General features: G+C 45.8%; 1 protein-coding gene and 1 long non-coding RNA gene across 9 annotated transcripts; one reads left to right on the plus strand and one right to left on the minus strand.

Moving 5' to 3' along the window:
• Positions 1-1,976: 1,976 nt before the first annotated feature.
• Positions 1,977-6,457, minus strand: 1700015C15Rik. 3 transcript variants are annotated; one of them, XR_873594.1, is made up of 3 exons: positions 6,375-6,457; positions 5,272-5,426; positions 1,977-2,003 (listed from the first exon to the last, which is right to left on the minus strand). It is a non-coding gene; the product is annotated as an RIKEN cDNA 1700015C15 gene (long non-coding RNA). The 3 variants fall into 3 exon arrangements; XR_001780984.1 differs by having other exon boundaries at positions 5,272-5,423; positions 6,375-6,447; XR_001780985.2 differs by lacking the exon at positions 6,375-6,457 and adding an exon at positions 6,014-6,296.
• Cdk20 (cyclin-dependent kinase 20) lies at positions 6,340-13,743 on the plus strand. Of its 6 annotated transcripts, XR_003950406.1 has the most exons (9): positions 6,410-6,691; positions 6,998-7,111; positions 10,139-10,327; positions 10,514-10,635; positions 10,787-10,849; positions 11,410-11,533; positions 11,612-11,692; positions 11,898-12,053; positions 12,802-13,743. XR_003950406.1 is itself a non-coding variant. In NM_053180.2 (8 exons), exons 1-8 carry the CDS (start codon positions 6,617-6,619, stop codon positions 12,997-12,999), a joined length of 1,041 nt encoding a protein of 346 aa, NP_444410.1. In that variant the 5' UTR covers positions 6,574-6,616; the 3' UTR covers positions 13,000-13,742. The 6 variants fall into 6 exon arrangements, 2 of the variants coding, with proteins under 2 accessions (XP_030102968.1, NP_444410.1); XR_001780742.1 differs by lacking the exon at positions 11,612-11,692 and having other exon boundaries at positions 6,340-6,691; positions 10,514-10,701; XR_001780741.1 differs by lacking the exon at positions 11,612-11,692 and having other exon boundaries at positions 6,340-6,691; positions 11,396-11,533.
• Positions 13,744-23,497: the final 9,754 nt, after the last annotated feature.

Consider the following 23,497-nt stretch of genomic DNA (forward strand, 5'->3'; position numbering starts at 1 on the left):
GCCCTGGCATTCCCCTACACTGGGGCATAGAACCTTCACAGGACCTAGGGCCTCTCTGCCCATGGATGACTGACTAGGTCATTCTCTGCTACATACATAGCTAGAGCTACAAATTCCACCATGTGTTTTCTTTGATTGGTGGTATAGTTCCAAGGAGCTCTGGGGGTACTGGTGAGTTCATATTGATGTTCCTCCTATGGGGCTTCAAACCCCTTCAGTTCCTTGGGTATTTCTCTGGCTCCTTCTTTGGGGACTTTGTGCTTTGTTCAATGGATGATTGTGAGCATCCACTTCTGTATTTGCCAGGCACTGGCAAAGGCCCTCTGGAGACAGCTTTATCAGGCTCCTGTCAGCAGGCTCTTGCTGGCATCTGCCTAGTGACTGGGTTTGGTGGTTGTTTATGGGGTGGATCCCCAGGTGGGGCAGTCTCTGGATGATCATTCCTTCAGTTACAGCTCCAAACTTTGTCTCTGTAACTCTCTCCATGGGTATTTTGTTCCCCATTCTAAGGAGGAACAAATTGTCCACACTTTGGTCTTCCTTCTTCTTGAGTTTCATGTGTTTTGCAAATTGTACCTTGGGTATTCTAAGTTTCTGGGCTAATATCCACTTACTAATGAATGTACATCACGTGTGTTCTTTTGTGATTGGGTTACCTCACTCCAGATCCATCCATTTGCCAAAGAATTTCATAAATTCATTCTTTTTAATAGCTGAGTAGTACTCCATTGTGTAAATGTACCACATTTTCTGTATCTATTCCTCTGTTGAGGGACATCTGGGTTCTTTCCAGCTTCTGGTATTATAAATAAGGCTGCTATGAACATAGTGGAGCATGTGTCTTTATTACAAGTTGGAACATCTTTTAGGTATATGCCCAGGAGAGGTATTGCTGGATCCTCTGGTAGTATTATGTCCAATTTTCTGAGGAACCACCAGACTGATTTCCAGAGTGGTTGTACCACATAACACACCACATACAAGCACCACATATGTACATTCACAGACACCACACACTCACATACACACAGTACATACACCACACACACACATACACACTACACATATTACATATACCACACACACAGACCCACATACTACATACAGCACATACACTGCATACACATATAAATACATTATACAATACCACACACATCACAATACATGCCCACCTCTTACATACACTACACATACATACCATACATACACACATAGACATACCACACATACATGTACACACCCCAAATATACACCACACACATACACTCAGACACCACACATTCATACATATATACACACATACACACACACTACATACAACATACATACAAACACACATGTGTGATATTTCTAGCTTGCCCTTTACTCTACCCCTTCCCTGGCTTGGTGGCCTGTCGCACTCACCTCGTCTGGCAAGGAAAACGCAACACGGTCGGATTCTTCTCAACAGCTTTATTGCAGGAACGCCTCGATGCTACGGGAACCCCAGGCACCCAGGGAGGACTCCTTATATACACCCCAGCACAGGGAAAAGCTTTGTGTCCTCCTGGGATTGGTCAGTCTGCCGGCACCTTAATTTGCATGCACCCGCTTGGGAGGGGTTGGCGCCAGATTCGGGCTAGCGCCTGAATGTGAATAGTGGTGTTGTTTACGGTGCCGGTGTACTGGAAACCGGTGCCATCTTTTAGGCACCGGCTGCCTACAGTGGCCAGTCCTAATGAAGCTTTCATACTTCCAACAAAGCATGGTCTAAACAAGAGTTATCACTTCTTTAAAAATTATATTTATATAAACACAATTGAATTTAAAATATTTATTTTATTCTATGCGTATAATTGCTTTACCTGAACATATGTATATGTAACCATGTGTACATCTGGTGTCCACAGAGGTCAGAAGAGGCATCATATTCCCTGGAACTGGAATTACTTCATGAGTCACAACGTGGGTGCTGGAAACTGAACTTGGGCTCTCTTCTTAACCACTGAGCCACCACTCCTGTCCTGTTTTAAAAGTTTCAAGTTAATTTATAATGAACATATTCAGGAGTTTCTGATATTTTGTGTGTCAGGTAGTACTACATCCTTAGTGGTTGGGATGACTTGGGGTGACAAGGGAATGAAGAAAGGACCCATGTGCAGACACACAGACACACTGTTGAAAGCTGGGGTTGGGTGGGTTACACTACTTGGATGGAGTGCACCTACTACGGGATAACCCAGAACCTCAAGGGGTTTATCATGTACAGCAGTATTAGCCAGTCTTGGTAGGAGGTCTCTGTAGGCCAGCAGTCTCAGGCTGTAAACATTCAGGAGAGGGAGGCTGTAGTTGCTAGTTTTTGCACACATTTAAACTCAGACCAGAGAAAGGCTTTGCATCCATCTGGGTCTGACTCCGAAGGGGAAGTCTTTGCCATTCCCACAGGTGTGAGACACTGAGTCCTTGGCATGGCCGTGTCTGTGTCAATAATATACATTAACTCGGGACTTTATCCACTCCTTACATGTTCATCCACTCAGGGATTCTTTTGCTCCTATATGCCTGCATCTGGGTCAGAGTTAGCTTTCATGAACATGCACTCATTAGGGATGAGGCAATTGTGCACTATTTTATTTTATTTTATTTTATTTTATTTTATTTTATTAAGACACTGTGTAGGGGGCTGGAGAGATGGCTCAGCGGTTAAGAGCACACTGACTGCTCTTCCTAAAGGTCCTGAGTTCAAATCCCAGCAACCACATGGTGGCTCACAACCATCTGTAATGAGATCTGACATTCTCTTCGGGTGCATCTGAAGACAGCTATAGTGTACTTACATATAATAATAAATAAATCTAAAAAAAAAAAAAGACACTGTGTAGCTTGATACTCTCTTTGAAGGACCAGCCTGGCCTTGAGCCCACAGAAATCTGTTTGCAGAAATCTGAGTGCTGGGATTTAAGGCACCACCACCCCTGGAGGATAATTTCACTTACTTTCAAAGAAACAATAAATACTGATTACAAATTGCTTCTTTAATTTTTTTATTACATTTTAACTTATGTATTCATCGATGTTGGCTCACACCATAGCACATGTGTGGAGGTCAGAGATCAGCTTGAAGGATTCAATCTCTCCTTCTATCATGTGGGCCTGGGGATGGAACTCAGGTTGACAGGTTTGGTGGCACTCACCTTTACCTGCTGAGCCGTCTCACTGGATCCTTCTCTCTCTCTCTCTCTCTCTCTCTCTCTCTCTGTCTCTCTCTGTCTGTCTGTCTCTCTCATTCTCTGTCTCTCTCTCTGTCTGTCTCTCTCATTCTCTGTCTCTGTCTCTGTTTCTCTCTGTCTCTCATTCTCTGTCTCTCTCTGTTTCTCTCTCTCTGTTTCTCTCTCTGTTTTTCTCTCTGTTTATCTCTCTGTGTTTTTCTCTCTCTGTGTTTCTCTCTCTGTGTTTTTCTCTCTCTCTCTCTCATATAAAGAAACAAAGCAGAATGACTAAGGAACAGGCAGGTGATAAACGCTGTTCTGAGTTCTGTCTGCTTAGGCCTTCCATGCTTCAGACACTAGGTGTCAGCAGAACACCTTGCCTTTCTCTGATCTCTACTGCCAGTCAGGACAGTACTTTTTTTTTTCTTCTTTTAATTAAATGTATTTTTTGTTTGTTTTTTTGACAGTTTCATACAATGAGTACTGTATTTACATCATTTCATCTCCAATTTCTTCTGTCTCCTCTTACTCCCTCTTAAATTCATGACCTCTTCTTTAATTATTATTGTTACACATATACACATATGTACATGAGCGTGCGCACACGCACACACACACACAAACTCATTTAGTTTTGCTTATATGTATAGGAGTGACCAATTGGACTGGATAGCCTATTAGGGGACTTCTCCCTGGAGAAAACTGATTTCCCTTCTTTCTTAGAATTCTCTCAGCTACTGAGACATTGAACTCTGTAGTACAGGCTGGTTTTGAACTCATGATCTTTCTGCCTTTCAGCATCCCAAAGTGCTGAAATCACAGGCTGCACTACCTGGAAGGGGGCTGATGATGCTTTCTGTTTTTAAGTATAAGAAGTTTTTCTTTCCCTTTAAAAACTCTTTTAGAACTTTATACATATTCAGCTCACGATACTGACATCCGTTGACAGTGAAAGGGAAGTTATTGCCTCAGGACCCCAAATTCTTAACACGAAGATTTATTTACCCCAGAGGGCAGGGGATAAGAGACAAAGACAGGAGATAGAGGACGAAGGAGAAGAGGGGGAGAGGAGGCAAGTATATTTGTCCCAGGATGACAAAGGACTGCTTTTGGATAGAGAAAAGACAGACATGGCCCATAGGCAAATGGTGGTTTATAAAGGTAAAGGGAAAAACCCATATTAGGATGGGGTGTTTAATTTTAATTGGACATGTTAATTAGGTGAGCCAAAGGGGGCTTTTAATTCCCGACTTTAATACTTTGATAGCTGGACACTGGTAGCAGCCTCAGGAGGAAGAATTGGCCAAGAAGGAACCAGACCTTGGTGGCTTGCTTTAGGAATGTAATTTAACTTTTTTTTTTTTTTTAGCAAGGCAGAGGGAATTGAGAAGAAGGGCAAGGCAAGTGGGCCAATGTCCCTTTGGAAAGCGGAAAGGCTTCAGCAAAGGTCTGGAACTCACAATATTGGGTGAGACAAACTTTTCAAAGAGAATAGTCTTGTCTAATCCCAGGACTTGGGAGTCAAAGGCAGGTGGACATCTGTGAGTTTGAGGCCAGCCTGGTTTACAGAGTGAGTTTCAGGTCAGCTAGAGTAATACTGTGTGGCCCCTGTCTCAAACAATAAACAAACAAACAAACAAAACCCCAGTGTATTAGTTTTGGATATCAATGCTACAATCTCCTTAATTCAGAGGTAATTAGCCAATGAAAGCTACACTCAGCATACAATCAAGGATAAGCTCAAATTCCTGGGCTTCTGCCCCCTCACGCTCCCTCTACCCCCTAGTCCACACTTGGATTTCCTTTTTCTGATTTAAACCTAGGCGTAGTGTGTGCCACAGGTATGGCAAAAACTTTCACTTATCTCATTCCCTGAGAAGAGGGTCCCACAGCCAGTCCATAGAGCCTGGCTAGTTTCATATTCTATTTAAAAGTTTCGTTTCTTTTGGGTTTGAGAAAGTCTCACACTGTAGCTCAGGCTGGCCTGGAACCTGAGGCAATCCTCCTGCAACTCCTAGTCTCTCTAGTATTGGGATTGTAGGGAGTGAGCAACCACCCCTGAAACACTTTTTAACAAACGCACACAAAAGTGGTAATTTCTTGGCATCCTTGCCTTCCCACGTTAGTGTAGGTTCTTCTCCCCTCTCTTCTGTCTTGATTTCTCCACAGCTTTACCATGTTAGCAGGTAACCTTGTCCATACTGGCTTCGTACTTGAGATTCTCTTCGTCTTGGCCTGCTGGATACAAGAGTTATAGTCAGAACAACTGTATCAGGTTTATCATCTACGTTCCTGATAGTAATCATCCTAAAGGGTGTAAGATATCTTATTGTGGTTTGATTTCATTTTTCCTAATTAGTAGGGGTGCTGGTCGTCATCTCATATACTTGTGGACACCTCTCTCTATTTTGAGATAAGGTCTCTTATTAAGCAGGATGCATCGCACTGTGTAGATTAATAAGACCCTGTCAAGTACTGGGACGGCAGATGTGATTTAGAGCAACCAACATAGGTGGTACAGGGAGTCGAACCAAAGGCTTTTGTTCACTCTAGGCAAGCACCTCACCAAAGGAGCTTTATCGTCAGTGCTAGTAAGCTTTTTAAAAAAGGTACTTGGATTCATGATGCCCTTTGGGGACCAAAGACCCAAGTGATTCTCCATGTGATGGTTTGTATATGCTTGGGCTAGGAAGTGGCACTATTAGCAGGTGTGGTCTTATTAGAGTAGGTGTATCACTGTGGAAGTGGGTTTTAATACTCTTGCTGTCTGGAAGCGAGTCTTCTCCGAGCAGCCTGCAGTTGAATATGCTCCTCCTGCAACATACCTGCCTGGATGCTCCATGCTCCCTCCTTTGATAACAAAGGATGAATTTTTGAACATGTAAGCCAGTCCCAATTAAATGCTGTCCTTATAAGAGTTACTTTGGTCATGGTGTCTGTTCACAGCAGTAAAATCCTAACTAAGACACTCCACGACTCAGCTCTGTGCTTGTCTGCAACAATGATTTGCGTCAGTTACAAAGAGGCCTAAATGTAGAGAGCGGCTGAGTGAGTGCCTGCCACCTGATACTCTTGCTGGTTTCTGGAAGTCTTCCACCAGATCCACCTCCCTACCAGAGGCTCCGCCTCTGGGCGAATGAACACACCCTTTACATGCGTAGCCCTGCCCCTCTCAGCCCCACGCACCAGCGTTTCTTGTCACGTGGTGCTATGGCCACGTCCTGGAGCGTTAGATTACGATAGAGTGACTGCCGAAGGCTGCGGAAAGGTGCTGCCTAGAGGGGATGCAGATTCCTGACTGAGCTCAGCACTGGTCTTTCCGGTCACGTGCTTTACGGAGCAGCTGCTAGACGCGTTATTGCTAGGCAACGCTTGCAGGAGCCTATGCTGGATCCCTGTAGAGTAGGATCTGGGCACCGCGGGCCGACATGGACCAGTATTGCATCCTCGGTCGCATCGGGGAGGGCGCCCACGGCATCGTCTTCAAAGCCAAGCACGTAGAGGTGAGACCATGCCGCACGTGCAGTCCGAGGGATGCCCACTGCGCTCCCTCTGCAGTCTTTCCGTGTAGAGATCTGCTAGCGCGCGCGGGCGCGCCTCAGAGGTCTCTTTAGGATACTTGGCGGGGTCCCATCTGTGGCGATCCCGCTTCCAGCGGCCGGACTGCGGGAGCGCGACCCCTGGCGGTCGGTTCAGATCTTCCCGACTTAGGGGCGGGTCTCTGTGGGGTGTCTCGCTCCTGGGGTGTTCTCTCCCTGCCCCTACCTTGCCAAAGGTCTCTGGCAGTGTCGGCACTCTTTCCTGCACAGACTGGCGAGATCGTTGCCCTCAAGAAGGTGGCCTTGCGGCGGCTGGAGGATGGTATTCCTAACCAGGCCCTCAGAGAAATCAAGGCTCTGCAGGAGATAGAGGACAGTCAATATGTGAGTGGGGCTGGGCTCAGGTGGTCATGCAGGGCTCGGGTGAACAAGACCGGTGGCAGGTTCCAAGACAGCAGCTTCTCGACCACTTTCATTCATTTCCATCCCTCTCTACTCACCAGTATACACTTTAAAGGAGTCCTTTCTAATCCCCATTCTGCCCCCTCCTGCTTACTCCTTATTTATGCTCCCAGATCCACTCTCACCTGAGTACTTAACCCTCCCATTCTCTCTCATTTACACACCCATTGCTCATATGTTTATGCATCCCCCCCCCTTTAACTATTGTGTGTGTTTCTTTTTGTTTTCTCCTTTCCTTCCTATACCTGCTCTCCCACCTTCCTTATGCTAGACAGGTGCTGGGCCATTAAATTATGCCCCTAACCATGCTGACTTCTCAGCAGTTTGCACCCGTTGAGCCCCTACTTTGTTCTGAAGGATATCTTAAAGACTTTCATGTGTGGTCACCCTCCGTTCACCCTGCTTTTCTCTCTTTCTTTCTTCCTTTCTTCCTTCCTTTCTCTTTCTCTCTCTTTCTCTCTCTCTCCCTCTTTCTTTCTTTCTTTCTTTCTTTCTTTCTTTCTTTCTTTCTTTCTTTCTTTCTTTCTTTCTTTCTTTCTTTCTTTCTTTCTTTCTTTCTTTCTCTTCAGGGTCTTTGTTAAGCACAGGGGAATGCTTGGCTTTTATCATCAGCTCATGGGTCTGCAGCTGAGTGACACTGCCAGAATGCCCCTGGGGCCTCCTAAAAATTCTGGCCTGTACACAGCACTAGTGACACTGAGGAATTGGTCTCAGTCTGATTCCTGAGAGCTTATGTGTGATGGAATCAGTTTGTGTGCTCCTGTATTGTGAAGTGTAGTGGTGTGTGCCTCAAAATTTACTGCAGATGAGATATGTGTTCATACCTCATCTTTATAACATGAGATATGTGTTTATATATGTGTACTGTGTGTAACATGTGTACTGTCTGAATGTAGGTGTGTATTTTTATTTGTTCCAATGCTGGTTTACTGCCAAAATAAAACCTTCACTAAGGTGGTTCCTTTTTGTTGTTGTTGAAAATAAAAGGGCTTTCCAGGCAGCTTATGTGTGGGACAGGTGGTTCAAGACCCATAAGGATGCTGATGATTGACAGCCGTCCTGACGTTGCCATTTTACCTGGTTAATTAATTTATATTTAACTTTATGCGTAGGAACATTTTGCATGTGTTTATGTGTGTGTACTGTGTGTGTGCCTTGTGCCCATTGAGGCCAGAAGAGGGCATCATATTCCCTGGAACTGGAGACGGATGGTTGTGAGCCACTATGTGGATGCTGGGAACCAAATCTGGGTCCTCTCCAGGAGCGTCAAGTACTCTTAACCATTGAACTGTCTCTCTAGTCCCAAGTTTTCATTAAAAAAAAAACAAAAACAAAACCAAACAAAAACCAAAAAACTAGGGGATGGGGAAATGGCTTGGTGGGAACTGTTAATCCAGGTGAATGTCAGGTGGGTGCGATACTCCACCTGTGAGTCCAGTACTTATAAGGTACTGGACAGGAGACCCCTGGAGCAAGCTGGTTAGTCAGATTAGTGTATTGGGAAGGCTCTGAATTCAATAGGAATACATTGCCTCGACACATAATGTAGAGAGCAATTAAAGAGAAGACTCAGGGCTGACCAGATGGCTCAGTGGTTAAGAGCACCAACTGCTCTTCCGAAGGTCCCGAGTTCAAATCCCAGCAACCACATGGTGGCTCACAACCATCCATAACGAAATCTGATGCCCTCTTCTGGAGTATCTGAGGACAGCTACAATGTACTTACATATAATAAATAAATAAATCTTTAAAAAAAAGGAGAGAAGACCCATGACTTCAGCCATGGGTACATCCAAACACACAGATGCATGCAAAAAACATGGAGTAGATTTGTCCCCAGTCTTTCTATCTTCTTCACTAGCTACCTCTTCTTAGGCATCCCTTCAGGAACTAGCATCCATATAGGTTGCAGGAGCACGGGACAGAATAGACATGTTCATCCCCTAAAGGATGTACTACTATTCAGCTGGACTTTGTGGTTCACACCTGTAATCCCAGCACTTAGGGAGTGGAGGCAGAAGGATGCAGAGTATTAGGTCATCTTCTTCTACATGGTGAGTTCAAGTCCTTTCCAAAAAGACACTTACTTCTTGTCCCTCTAGCCATCTCTGCTAGTCTTTGGCCCTTGTACTTTTTTGTTTCTGTTTTCCATGCTCAGACCTCCTCCCCAGACCTACCTCTGACCAAACTCCTTCTTTTTTTTTTTTTTTTTTTTTTTTTTTTTTTTTTTTTTAGTTTTTTGAGACAGGGTTTCTCTGCATAGCTCTGGCTGTCCTGGAACTCAGTCTGTAGACCAGGCTGGCCTTGAACTCAGAAATCCGCCTGCCTCTGCCTCCCAAGTGCTGGGATTAAAGGCATGCGCCACCAACTGCCCGGTGACCAAACCCCTTCTAAATAAAGTATACACACTTCCTTTGCTCTCTCACAGTCCCACCGCCTTCTAGTCCTATACCTTCCATTTATTCCCTGTTTTCTAAGCTCCTCAAGTCCTTGCATCCTAGCTCACTGCCCTGTGCAACCTGGGCCTTAAGATATCGGCAACTATGGTGTCTGATGTGCCTTCATTGTTCCAACACTGGGGGAGATGCGATTTCTGGTTCTGTTCCCAGGTTGCTGGGATTTCCTGGTCCTAGAGGTAATGGGTGACAGTTGGTACTTGAGTGTACCTCTCTAGGTGATGTGCCATGTGGATAGGATGGGTTGAGCAGTGGAATGCTTGCTGCTGTCCACTAAGTCACCTGATCTTTTCCCTAATTAGTGGGAGAGTAGAGGCCATCTTATCTCTGGATAGCAGAGCACTATGAGCCCTGAGCTCCCTGGTCCCTGTTTCAGCCTAGCCAGGTCTTCTGTCAGGGCCTGGGCTATTGGTGCTGCTGGTAGCGGGGTGGGAGCCAAGGAGGGCTGGAGGCCAGTCTAGACTCTGGAGGCTTATGGGATGTCTGTCCTCAGGTGGTGCAGCTGAAGGCTGTGTTCCCACATGGTGCGGGCTTTGTGCTGGCTTTCGAATTTATGCTGTCGGACCTGGCAGAGGTGGTGCGCCATGCCCAGAGGCCCCTGGCCCCAGCACAAGTCAAGAGCTACCTGCAGATGCTGCTCAAAGGTGTTGCGTTTTGCCATGCCAACAACATTGTGCATCGGGTTAGTACCAGTATGGGCTTTGTTGGGCCGGGGTGAGCTAGTCCTTGAAGAGGGTGCAGTCAGAGGGTCTTGAAGTAAGCAGCCAGAGGTATGGCTCTAAAGGAAATGGGGGCCTGGCTGCCTATCCCCCTGTCCCGAAGCCCTGACTAGGTACAGGGGACTGATGCTTCTTTTTTGTATGCACAGGACCTGAAGCCTGCTAACCTGCTCATCAGTGCCTCAGGCCAGCTCAAGATAGCTGACTTTGGCCTGGCCCGGGTCTTCTCTCCGGATGGTGGTCGCCTCTACACACATCAGGTGGCCACCAGGTAGTGGGGCTCTATCCCTGCCAGCCCTCTCACTGGGGAAGAGATACGTCTGCACCTTCTGTCCAGGCATGGGCTGTGGGCCTGGGATGTAGCTTCTTATCAGACCAGCACAATCCAGCTGTGATCTCAACCCCTTTTTCCCCTCCCCCAGGTGGTACCGAGCTCCTGAACTCCTGTATGGCGCTCGGCAGTATGACCAGGGCGTTGACCTATGGTGAGATACTTGGGGCAGGTGAGGGTCATGTGGGCTGTGGGGATGTTCTGTCTGGTTAGAGAGTAGTCTGAGCAGCTTTGGATCTGTGTTCTTCACGCTGATGTTTCTGAGTTGGTGTGGGGAGGGTTAGGAGGCTAGTCTCAGGTGAGAGGCTTCTGGGAATGGGGTAAGGTAGTCTGGGGTACAAGGCATGTAGTATGTTTTGTCATCTGAATTGAGGATGAGATAGTTGTGAGCTAAAGTGAAGCTTGGGTCCCTAGGTATGAGGGTTCAGCATTTTGGGGGACTAGGGAGATAGTTTGTGGTGTTCAGAGGTCTGAGATTTGGGTTATTTTGCATTTATGCCCCGCCCCCAAATCGAGGAGGAGCTGGGTAGCCCAGACATGAGGCTCTAAGAGTCCTGGAGCTGCAGGACTCTGTTCTAGATATCTGTGGAGGAATGATACATGGCTGCCCTGGGAACCTCTGGACCTTGATCCTGATGTGAGGTGTTAAAGCTCGTGTGAGTAGCTTGATCACTCACGTGTGACATCTCCCACCGCTTAGCTCTGTATCCACAGGGCTGTGGGCTGCATCATGGGAGAGCTGTTGAATGGGTCCCCCCTGTTCCCGGGCGAAAACGACATTGAACAACTGTGCTGTGTGCTTCGCATCCTGGGTACCCCGAGTCCTCGAGTCTGGCCGGTTAGTAGCAACCATTGTTGCTGGGGAGGGGCCACACTTGCTCTGTTCCCCAGTAGGAACTGGCTTCTCCCTATGTAGGTGTCTTGGGCCCCACTCCCTCTTGACCAATGAAGACCAAAGTCTTGGCGCTGCAGGAGGGACAGGTTTTATCTGGTCTCAGTAAGCTGGGCAAGGAGCAGGCCTTAGAGAGTGGGGGGAGCTGAAGGAGAGAGCCATTGTGGGTGGTGATGGACTCTGGGCTGAATGAAGAACAGAATGAACACCTGATCAGGTGGGAGAGCTGGATCAGGTGTGGTGGGAGAGCCTGATAAGGGGTGGTGGGCGGGGCTGCTCTCATTGCCTTTTTTTTCTCCTCTGGGCTCAGGAGATCACAGAGCTGCCTGACTACAACAAGATCTCCTTCAAGGAGCAGGCACCAGTGCCCCTGGAGGAGGTGCTGCCTGATGCCTCTCCCCAGGCCTTGGACCTGCTGGGCCAGTTCCTCCTCTACCCTCCACGACAGCGTATTGCAGCCTCCCAGGTAGGGTTAAAGGTTGACCCTTGACCCTGCCAAGCCAGAGACGCTTAGAACCCGCGTAGGGTGGAACCCTTGGAGGTGGGGTTTTGATGGAGTGTTCTCCAGGAGGCTTCGGGAGAGAAGTCAGTGACCCCTGCCCTCTGTCCAGCCCCTCCCCCTTGTCAGTGGGTCTTGCCTGCAGTTGCAGGTGTGAGTGTTGTCTCTTTCTCACCCTGACTGCTCTTGCTGTGTTCCTAGCCCTCCTGTGTTTGCTCCTCTCAAGCCCTAGGCTTTCCTTTGGGCTTGTGCTCCTGGGACCCAGCTCTTCAAAGCCTGCAGCATCTCTCTAGTCCTCCTCAGCCTTTCCACCCAGCTTTATTATATGGTTTGTCCTGGGAGACACGAACGAGTGTCTGTTCACTGCAGAAAGGACACTGATAACAAATCTGACCTGAGTCGGGCTTTAGTATTAGGTACTTCCTGGGACTTGTGTGTTTTCAAGGAGCCTCCTGCCCAGAGGGAATGTTTCAATTGGGAAGGAATAGCTAGCTACACCACAAGCTCTCTTTGTTGCCGGGGACATACTGTGCATTTTGCCCCTTTCTCTGGTTTATGTCTCCCACCCCTTCCTCTGTTGGCAAGAATTTTTGGCTCACTGAAATGTTCCCAGCTGTTGGGACAGTGCTCCAGACATAGGCACGTCGGCAAGGTTTGCTGAGTCAGTTGAATGATTTTGGGGATACATAATGACTGGATTTCTTGCTACCCCCAGGCCCTTCTGCATCAGTACTTCTTCACAGCGCCTCTGCCTGCCCATCCATCCGAGCTGCCAATTCCTCAGCGCCCAGGGGGACCTGCACCCAAGGCTCACCCAGGGCCCCCCCATGTCCACGACTTCCATGTGGATCGACCTCTTGAGGAGTCACTGTTGAACCCAGAACTGATTCGGCCCTTCATCCCAGAGGGGTGAGATGCTGGTCCAGGCCTTCCTGCTCGCCCTAGGAGCACCTCTTTCTGATTTGCCTCCATGGCCTCCCCACGGCTATATATACCACACCTGGTCCTGCTCCTTAGTGTGCTTGAGGGCTGGGCTCTGGGAGGCAGAACCGTGAGATGTTCATCCCAGCAGAGAAAGAGACTCACGTCCTACAGACAAAGCCTCCAGAAACTGCTAGCTGTGTCCTTCTCCAGGGCCACCCCTCAGTGGTGCCACCCGGCCTTAGAGATGATTGTCAGGCTCTGTCCCCTCTTCAAGGACATTGGTACTACAGCACCACCTGGTGGAAGCACAGAGTATAAGCTGTCTTCATACCGGGGACACAGCTGGGAAGTCAGACATGTTTTAGTTTTGGTTCCACTGGGTCAGGATTTGAGGTTCATATAAAAGCCCTGGGTGTTTCTGTCTAATTGCACCTTGTCTGTTGCTGTTAGGGAAAGGACAATGGTGGGCCTTGATTCACAGGGGTCAGGTACTCAGAAGAGGCCTCCTGTGAAGGCCATTTGGGTCCTCAGGCTTCCCATGCTATTCACGGGACTTGAGTGCTCATTTGGGAGCGAGAGTCCAGAAGCTGAGGCCCAGGGATGGACAGTCCAGTTCCCGAAGCACACTTCCCACATGTCGGGTGGGTCAGTCAGTGAGCCTGAGGCTGCCTTGCAGATGCGGAAGCAGACATTCCTGGAATCCACTCAGTAAATAAATTCCAGTGTGACTCAGCCAGCTTGTGTTTTATTTCATAGGGATATATTAAGATGAGTCTAAAACAGTGACTCTCTACCTCCCAATGCTGCAACCCTTTAGTTCTTCATGTTGTGGTGACCCCCTGCCCCAACCATAAAATTATTTTTGTCATACTGCATTAACTGTAATTTTGCTACTGTTATGAATTATAATGTAAATATCTCACATGTGATTCCCAAGGGGGTCAAGACCCACAGGATGAGAACCACTGGTCTAGATCCTGCGATGTCGAGGAGGGGGGAGCAGAGAGAAGATGATAAAAGGACTTGTGTGTTGGCCATTCAGATTTACTGCAGGGTTATATAACAACTAAGACAGGATATCGTTTCAGGGATGGATTAGATAGGATCTTAACTATCCATTATTCAGATACATAACAAAATCTGGTAGTGGTTGTGGTGTATGCCTGTAACCCCACTCAGGGGTCTGAGGTGGGAGGGTTCCTAAGAGTAGAAGGCCATGCTAGGCTACAGTGCAAGATCCTGTCTCAAAAAAATGCATATATGTGTGTATATGTGTATATATGCATATGTATGTACATGTGCATGCATGTATATAATATACACACATAGGAGAGATGTCATATTTTTAAAATGTTTGTTGTAGGCCTGACATGAATTGGTTGTTCTGTGAGTCCTGGCAGCACAGAGGTGACTAACAGGGCTGGCTCCTGGCCTGAATGCCTACAAGGAAGAGCGCAGATGCTGTTTTCAGGATTATGATGCCTTCATAATCCGACCTCTGTTTATTTCTCTGGTCACATCTTTGCAAATTCTAAGGACAGTTGAGCTCCATTGACTTCTTGTAGCTCTTACGTACACACAGGTGGTAGCTTGTGTCTGGACTCTGTTTGGAAATAGTTAAAGGTACAGGCTAATAAAAAGGTAGCCCATTTGGTGATTTCTAAACCGATGCCTTCAGTGACCTCTGCAAAACCTTTCTCTTCTTCTTTTAAAAAGACTTCTGTGATAACCAGGCACACAGGAAACAGTGAAAGGAACAGAAAACATCTGTGGGTTTCCAGATGGTGGACTCACTAGAGACGGTGCAGTAACCACACGTCTTGGTACTTTGTAAAGTGATAAGGTAGAATAGAGTAGGCACAGTTGAAAACCATGTAATACCTGTAACAAAGCACAAATATACAGCATATAGTAGAATGGTTTTACACTCCCTCAACCCCTGTCTGGCTTGATCTTTTCAAGATGAGAAGATAAGGTCGGCTTTGAACTCCCTTTGTGGCAGAGATGATCTTGATATCTTGTCTCCATCTTTCCAGTGCTGGGTCACAAGCCTGTATCACCATCCTCAGCTCATAGTAATTTAAATGCTAAGAGTAAATGTTCTAGCTGGAACAAAGGTGGCTACTTGTATTAAAAAGGAACTGAAACAGGTATTTTCCAGAGTGGAATTATAAATATCAAACTTCTACAAGTAACAGGATAAAAAAATGTGGTATAGTTTGATATCAAAGCAGACAAAGGCAATTGCTGGGGATAATAAACTCTAATGACTTGGCAAAAGTTTCTACCCGTATGCATACAATATAGATTGCCCCGCTTTTGACACAGTCTTGTGTAGCTGAGGGTAGCCTTAAACTCACTATATAGGCCAGGATGACCTTGAACTCATCCTTCTGCTACCCATCATGTGCTGAGATTGTAGGTGTGAGCCACTGATTCTGGAGTCTTCAGTGCTGGGATTGTGTGTGCTGGACAGGTACTCTGCAAGAGCTATAGTCCCATCCTCTTTTCTAAGACTGGTCTTGATATCTAGACCATGTTTCCTGGAGCTCATGTTTCTCCGTCTCTGACATAGCTAGGTTTACAGGTCGATGCCACTATATCCAACTTCAGGTCTTAGGACAGATGTGAGTAGTGAGAGAGCTAAGAATAGACAAATGCAGGAGAATCCAGAGTCATTCTGCAGGGTTCTGGAAGCAGTTCCCAGTGGACACTGATGGAGGGCTGTGTTTTATTGCAGTGCCAAAATACTTGGTGGGTTTAATAAAGTGGGACTTAATGATATTTCTTTGTATGCTGCCATTTGTATTGAGTTACGGTATTTCACAGGCTACATTTTGTCTCCAGAAGGGAGCCAAATTTGAGGAATTTGCAGAGATTGCGCCCCCAAGTCCTCACCCAGCACTGGGAAGTCTGTAACTAGTAACAAAATGTGCACGGCCCTAGTTTATCAGGAGGCTTCATCCAGGTAAAGGATTTGACTGTGACCTGGTTCCTGGTCTCTCTTCATTATTAACCTAGGCACTAGCCTAGGATAAGATTCCAAAGCTACCTTCTGTCTTTTCAGTCCTGGACATGACACCCCTTTCATTTTCAAATTGTTTCCTTCTAGAAGCCTGACTCCCACCTCCATCACTCATCAGGTGGATCTGGTCCATCCCAGACTCCTGAGAGAATCTCAGCCCATCCTCAGCAGAAGATGGTCAGAGGGCTCTGCTGGGGATTAAGGAAGCTCTCCAGAGGAGTGTTTCTCTGAATGGAACTTGAGAGAGGCAGCATTTTTCTGTTGGGTTTGAAGGGTATGGAGGGACTGGAAGAGTGGGTGCCCTTCTTTGACAGGAGCAAGCCTGATGGCTTCCGGGGTAAATCAGACTTATACAGAGGAGAATAAAATCGAAAAGAGAAAGAAAGAAAGAAAGAAAGAAAGAAAGAAAGAAAGAAAGAAAGAAAGAAAGGAAAGAAAGAAAGAAAGAAAGAAAGAAAGAAAGAAAGGAAAGAAAGAAAGAAAGAAAGAAAGAAAGAAAGGAAAGAAAGAGAGAAAGAAAGGAAAGAAAGGAAAGAAAGAAAGAAAGAAAGAAAGAAAGAAAGAAAAGCAAGCACAAATGACTTTATGTGTTTATGAGTGGCAGGAACTTTTTACAGTGGAGCAGGTTGCAGTATTAACAAGGGTCTGCATGGGGTAGAAAGAGAGGGAGGAGGAAGAGGAGGAGGAGGAGGAGGAGGAGGAGGAGGAGGGAGAGAGAGGAAGGGAGGGAACACTAGCTGACTCTAGGTTTTTCCAGCTGACCTCTGATTTTTTCCTCTGGTCACTTAGAAATAGTGTCTGCCTGATCTTCTCTTCCTTCTCTGGAGCAGAGAGGCTTCATACAGTCATACAGGTGACAGATCGCCTCTGACCCCTGGCCTCCACCACTGTTGGGTGACACTATTTTGGGGAATATAAGAACACATATCTAGCTGGGTGTGGTGGCACACGCCTTTAATCCCAGCACTCAGGAGGCAGAGGCGGCGGATTTCTGAGTTTGAGGCCAGCCTGGTCTACAAAGTGAGTTCCAGGACAACCAGGGCTACACAGAGAAACCCTGTCTCGAAAAACAAAAAACAAACAAACAAAAAACACATATCACAGACCAAGGTACAAATATCACCAATATCCAACCTGGCAAAACAGCTTTATTTGGGTTACTTATAGAAGCAGAAGTAACTCAGCTGATGAAAGCTGGAAACCTAGAGAGAGCACTGTACAACCTTCAGGCAGCTCAGCTTACCTGATAATGACCCTTAGCAGTACTTATAGTTGATATAAGCTGGGGACAGGGGATGCCTAGTAAATCTGGTGGGTTTTAGGGACTTCCTGAAGCCTTTGAGTTGTTTACTTCTTGAGTGTAATAAATTCTTTGCAGGATCCAATGCTTTATCTCCTCATGGATCATCTACAAGCCTTCCTTCAAGATGGAGTCAGAAAATGTGGGCAGTAGGTGGCACTGTTGGCTTGTGTAATATGATCCACAGTGCATGCTCTAGAGTACCTTGGGAGAAGGGAAAAAGAGGAAAGGAAAACAGGAATTTCCTCTGAATCCCAAAAGGCCCAGAAGATAGGCAGTCACTCTTAGTGCACCAAATCATGTGACTCTGACAGGCACAGCCTGAGCAGGACAGATTCCACCCCACCAGGCTGCCATTTCCTCAGAGACCATCAAAGGGGCTATCACCTCCAGGTTAGGCTAGAGAACAGTCCCCACGATGAGGGGCCTTGTCAGAACCTGATCAGCCCAGAGCAGTGGAGCTGATTGCTGGAAGGGGTTGAGGCGAGGGACAGTAGGGTAAAACGGGTGGGGAGGGTGGGAGGCACGGGGAGGGCTTGTGAAAAAAGACCTTGGTGCTGATATTTATGCTCCTTTTGGCATCTTAAGGTGAAAATATGAGCAAATCGTTACTGTGTCTCCTCTAGGAGACAGGGACTTTGACAAGAACACAAGAGCTACCCGCATGGTTGATAGATCACAATTGGACTACCCGATGCTCAGAAACATCTTGGTTTCCTTCGAATCTGCCTCTTTCTTACCCATCTGTCCCCTTCCCACCATTTCTGTTTCTCTTCACACAGGGGTTTGTTCCAGGTGGTCATCTTATTATTATTTAAAATTAACACCTTTTTATTTTTATGTACATGAGCAATTTGCCCGCACGCATGTCTGTGCAGCACCCCTGTGTCTGGTGCCAGCAGAGATCCTCTGGCAATGGAGTTACAGTGAGCAGCCAGGTGGGTTCTCTAGAAGAACAGCCAGAGTGCCTAACCACTGATCCGTTAATACACACCCGCCATGATAGTCTGTAGAACTTCCCTAGAAGTTTACAACTCCAGGGTTACTTGTTTCTGCTCATCTTTATTTAGGTCTTGGGGAAACTATGATGTAGGCCAAGGTAACAAAGGACAGCTATATGTACCTTCTCTTGTAGGATCATGACTTCATAGCGTGTACCTTTCAGGATCATTCCTTATACATACATACTGCCCAGGATCACATCTTCACATGTATTTACCTTCCAGGATCATTTTTTATACACATATACTTCCCAGCATCGTGGTTTCATATTTCATATGTGTGTACATATCCTTCTAAGATAACATCTTTGTTTCCTTATTTATCATTTTTGAGTGAGAACATTTTTTAAAAAAAGTTTCCATCATGGCATTTATAATAAAAAAAAAAGTGAAGAAATGGGGCTGGGGATGAGGCTCACCTGGTACAGTGGCTACCCATCATCCACAAAACCGTGGAATCATTCATCTGCAGAACTACATAAAGTGAACCTGCTGGTGCAAACCTGTAATCCTAACACTTGGGAGGTGGAGGCAGGAGGATCAAAAGTCTGAACTACAGGGGGTTCTGTATCAAAATAAACAAAACCCAAATCTAGATGAATGTATAAAAGACAATTTTATTTTCTGTGACCTGGGTGGAACCCTTCAATTTCACCGTTGTCTTTGGGGACGACTATAGAAAAGTGTGGTTGCCTGGACAGGAAAATCAGGAGGTGAGATTTCTTGAGGGGCAAAACAGCTTTACCCACTCCTATCAGGAGGTTTGGCTTTATTTTCTTTTCAAAGATTTATCTATGTGTGCAACTGTTCTGCCTTTCTATATGTATGTGCACCATGTGTGATACCCGGTGCCCTTGGAGGTGAGAAGAGGGTGGCTGGTCATCTGGAACTAGAGTTACCAACGGTCATAAGCCACCATGTGGGAGCTGAGAACAGAAACTGGGTCTTGTGTAAGAGCAGTGACTCCCCTTAACCCCCGAGCCCCTCTCTAGCCCCTTGTCTTTTTGTTTTGTTAGTTTTTTTTTGAGACAGGGTCTTGCTCTGTAGTCCACACTGGCCTCAAACCTGTGATCCTGCTGCTTCAGCCTCACCAGTTAGCCCTTCACCACCACTCTAAGCAGCATCAGGAGGTTTCCATCTACTGGGCAACGAGGAGGCAGTACGGGTGTAAACAGACACGAACCTGTTCCCTGGAGCTTGCAGTCTAAAAAGGGAGATAGACTTTTCTGAGATTCATCAAAATTTGAGTGAACCAGATACAAACCGAGGTCAGCAGGCATCTCAGAAGTGTCCATCCGCGGGGCACAGCCTGGTGAGGGCTGATGAATATGGATGGCAGACTTCTGATATTCCTGAGATATCTCATTTATGCTATGGTCAGAGGAAAAAGCTAAAAATAATTGTCATGCAAAAAAGTTTGAAAAGCAGAGGCTCTTATCAGCTGGAAACAGTAGCGCTCTGGATGCTTTTTACAGCCAGCTTAAATTTAATGGCCCCATGGATGATCCTATTTAAGCTGACAATGACAAAGGCCTTATGAACTTCCCAGGTTACACAGAAGGCAATTATCACCCTCACTAGATGTCTCTGTGCGTCTGAAAAGCAATTTAACTTGCTTTTTATTTTTCCTTTATGTGGTATTGGGGATCAAACCTAGGGCCTTTCGCACATTAAGCAAGTACTCTACCACTGAGCTACACCACAAGCTTGGAAAAAAGGATTTTAAAGCCAAGCAAATGTCTGTCAAACCACGGTGCTACAAAAATTCCAACTCAGGATTTTTTAATTTAGCATCAATAGAAAATTGTTGTAGTTATATATATATATACATACATATATATATATATTTTGCCACAAAATACAGTTTCAAAGTTTAATTCAAACTTTGACCCTAGATTTATGTTAGTGAACATACTTATCCATCTATAAATTTATTTTTTAAAGGAATTCTTAGGAGTAATTTGAGTAGTCATTTTAAATGCCCTTTCACTTGGGACCTTTGAATCTGCCCTTTATCTTCAACTGCTCATTTTGATTCCTCTGTTTAACCTAATTCCTTCCCAATGTATACCTTAAAAAAAATCATTCCGTAGTTTCATGATTTTAGGAGACTGAGGTGATATACTTAAAATAGAACAAAACAAAGTACCACAGCATGTCCTTGGTGTAAAGATTCTTCTTCAGCAAGCATGGTGGTGTGAATGTTAGCCTAGTACACGGGAGGCAGATATGGGAGAGTTGCCAGCCTGCTCTACATAGTTAGTTCTTAGTCAGTCAAGGCTACACAGTGAGACCTTATTCCAAAGCAAACAACCCCCTCTCTGCCCAAAATTTAGAATTATAGCGGTCATAACAAAAAGTGATACCAATAGTGACCTCATTGACAAATCAGGAAGACCGTCTCTTTTCCAACCCCCTTCTACCTAGAGGATTTGAAAGATATCTACAATGAAACGTTAAAGCACTGAAGAAAAAGATTGATGAAGACAAGATGGAAAATACCTCCCATGGTCATGAACTGAGAACATCAATTTTATGGTGTTCATGCTACTTAAAGTGCTCTACAGATTCAATATAAACCCCATCAAAGTACCAATGCTGTTCTTCACAGAAGTGGAAGACAGTTCTAGGCTGGCAGGATGGCTCAGTGGTAAGAGGTGCTTCACACTAAGCCAGGTGGCTCTGATCCCCAGAGCACACATGTTGGAGTGAGAGAATTTCCTGTAAATTGTTCCCCCTCCTCTAATTAATGTAAAGAGAAGCTTAAAGGAAAATCTTGATATTCATATGGATACAAAACCCAGAAGTACCAAAGCGTTTTTGAGCAAAAAAGGATCATAACACTTGATTTTTTTGAGGAAGGTTCTCTTTACAGAGTCTTGGCTGTCCGGGAACTTGTTATGTACACTAGACTGGGCTTGACTCCCAGAGATCTCCTGCTTCTGCCTCCTGAGTGCTGGGATTAAAGGTGTGTGACACCACACCTTGCCATAAAACCGGATTTTAAGATGTGCCACAGAGAAACAGGCAACACAAATAGTATTGAGAAGCTAAGTGTGGTGCCTTATACCTGTCACTCAAGTACTTGGGAGGCTGAAGCAGATTCCCTAAGAATTTGAGGCTAGATTAAGCTACATAGTAAGGTCTAAGCCAGTGTGAGCTATACAACGAAACCCTATTTCAGACAGACAACTCCCCAACACAATGCTTCATAACATGAACACAGAACTCCTCACACCATTAAAGAGTTAAACTCGAATAGACCAAGGACTTTAAAACTCTAGATCCTAAAACTATTAGAAGACAATATGGGGAAGCAGTTCCAGCTTTTAAGGGTAACCATTTCCCCAGATCACAGAAGGCAACGCGGGGATTGATAGATGGTGTCACATTCGGTTAAAAGCTTTACATGGCAAAGGAAGCCGCAGAGTAAAGAGCGAGCATACAGACATAGAAACATCTGCCAGTTACTCACCCCAGTTTAATATCCAAAATAGATAATGAACTCAAAGGCTTAGCAGCAAACCAGCAAGCAGCCTAATACAAATTGAGCAAATGGTCTGGGTAGACACTTCTCCAGAAAAGAACTCTGAAGAGCTGATAAAAACACAAACAATGCTCAACATGTCTGAAAATGCAGATCAAAACGACAAAGGATTGCAAAATATCTCAACACTGGGTTAAGAGGGGATTCATGACCAACCTCACTGGAGTGGTTGTAGGCTGGTGACACCTTCAGAGTCACAGGAGGAGTGGGCAAAGAACAGTTTGTTCTCCTCTCCTCTCCTGTGGCAGCTTGTTTTTGCTGTATTCTAGTCACTAGGGGGCAGCCTTCTACAGTGTGGACAGTGATCTGAGGGTCAGAGAGAATGTTGATGGGGAGAACAGACCTGGAATGAGCAGACAGTAGTTTCTAATGGGTGATCTTCAGGTGTTGGTGGACACAGAGCACAGATATATTTAGGGGTGATGATGACATGAGACAAGTGAGTTATTGCTGAACAAAATTCCTGAGTGTACTATGTATCTCTTCCTTCTCCTCCTTCCCCTCCCTCCTCCCCTTCCTCCCTTTCCCTCCTCCTCCTCCTCCTCCTCCTCCTCCTCCTCCTCCTCCTCCTCCTCCTTCTTCTTCTTCTTTTTTTTTTTTTTTTATTAAGGAACTGTCTCCCGTGGCATAGGCTAGCAACATCTAACTCCCCCGGTTTCTGAGAATGACCTTGCGATTCTGATCCACCTGCCTCCTATCCTTGAGGGCTGGAATTACAAGTAAGCACCACCATATCTTGTTTATGCAATGCTGGGAATTGAACATGAGGCTTTGTGCATGCTCGGCAAGCATGCTACCAGCTGAGCTGCACCTCCAGCCCCAAAATTAGTTTCTAAGCAGATCTCAGCATTTTCTCTGACAGATATGATTCTGTGGTTGGGGGCCTGACAGGCTAAGTCAGTGTGTTCTGTTCACACACTTACACACATTGAGAGGTTTATGAGCGTTCAGTAAACGGAGACAGTTCACACTTGTGCCTTGAGGTCTGTCACTTAGTAGGTACATAAACCTTTGCTGATGAATGGTGACTTTTAGTGAGCCACACCCTACCCATCTTCCCTGCAGAATCTCCCTCCTTCCTGAACATGCTCCTCAGGACCCTCTCTGTGGCATTGAGCCCCAGGCTCTTTGCATGATTAGAATTGAGGAAGTATTTGTGCTAGCTCGTGAGTGACATCTTGAAGTATCTACGGCACCAATGTACCTTGAAAGATGTCATTGCAAGACTGACTCTTAGTCGATGCATGACATATTCTGTAGTTCTTATGACCAAAAGAGAACCCACACCAATCCACAGGCCAGTGACCACCGAGATGGTGAACCCTTCACCTTTAAGCACTGTGAGAACACAAGCTAGCAGCCCAACTGAGAGCATCATCCTAGAGAAATGGGACCGTCTCCACACGCTGTGTGGACACCTGTATAAATCAATCTGCTCTTGCTGCAAGCAAGAGGCATTTCAATATGCTTCATACCAAATTACTTTTGATTACAAAGCTTATCCAGGAGCTAAATGCAGATTGCATCTAGGCATACTTCCTTCAGCCAGCTGTTGAGGGTTTTAAAGTGCAAGGGTTCAGCATTTGTACAGCGTATTTTCTGCGAACTCAATGA

Source organism: Mus musculus, chromosome 13 (genome assembly GCF_000001635.26).
Source record: "Mus musculus strain C57BL/6J chromosome 13, GRCm38.p6 C57BL/6J".
NCBI lineage: Eukaryota > Metazoa > Chordata > Mammalia > Rodentia > Muridae > Mus > Mus musculus.

Excerpts from the sequence above, each read along its gene's own strand:
- Cdk20 (NM_053180.2), top strand. The coding sequence starts at position 6,617 with ATGGACCAGTATTGCATCCTCGGTCGCATCGGGGAGGGCGCCCACGGC. Across the intron at positions 10,328-10,513 it reads CCAACAACATTGTGCATCGG|GACCTGAAGCCTGCTAACCT; the intron begins GTTAGTACCAGT and ends TTGTATGCACAG. Across the intron at positions 10,850-11,409 it reads GACCAGGGCGTTGACCTATG|GGCTGTGGGCTGCATCATGG; the intron begins GTGAGATACTTG and ends CTGTATCCACAG.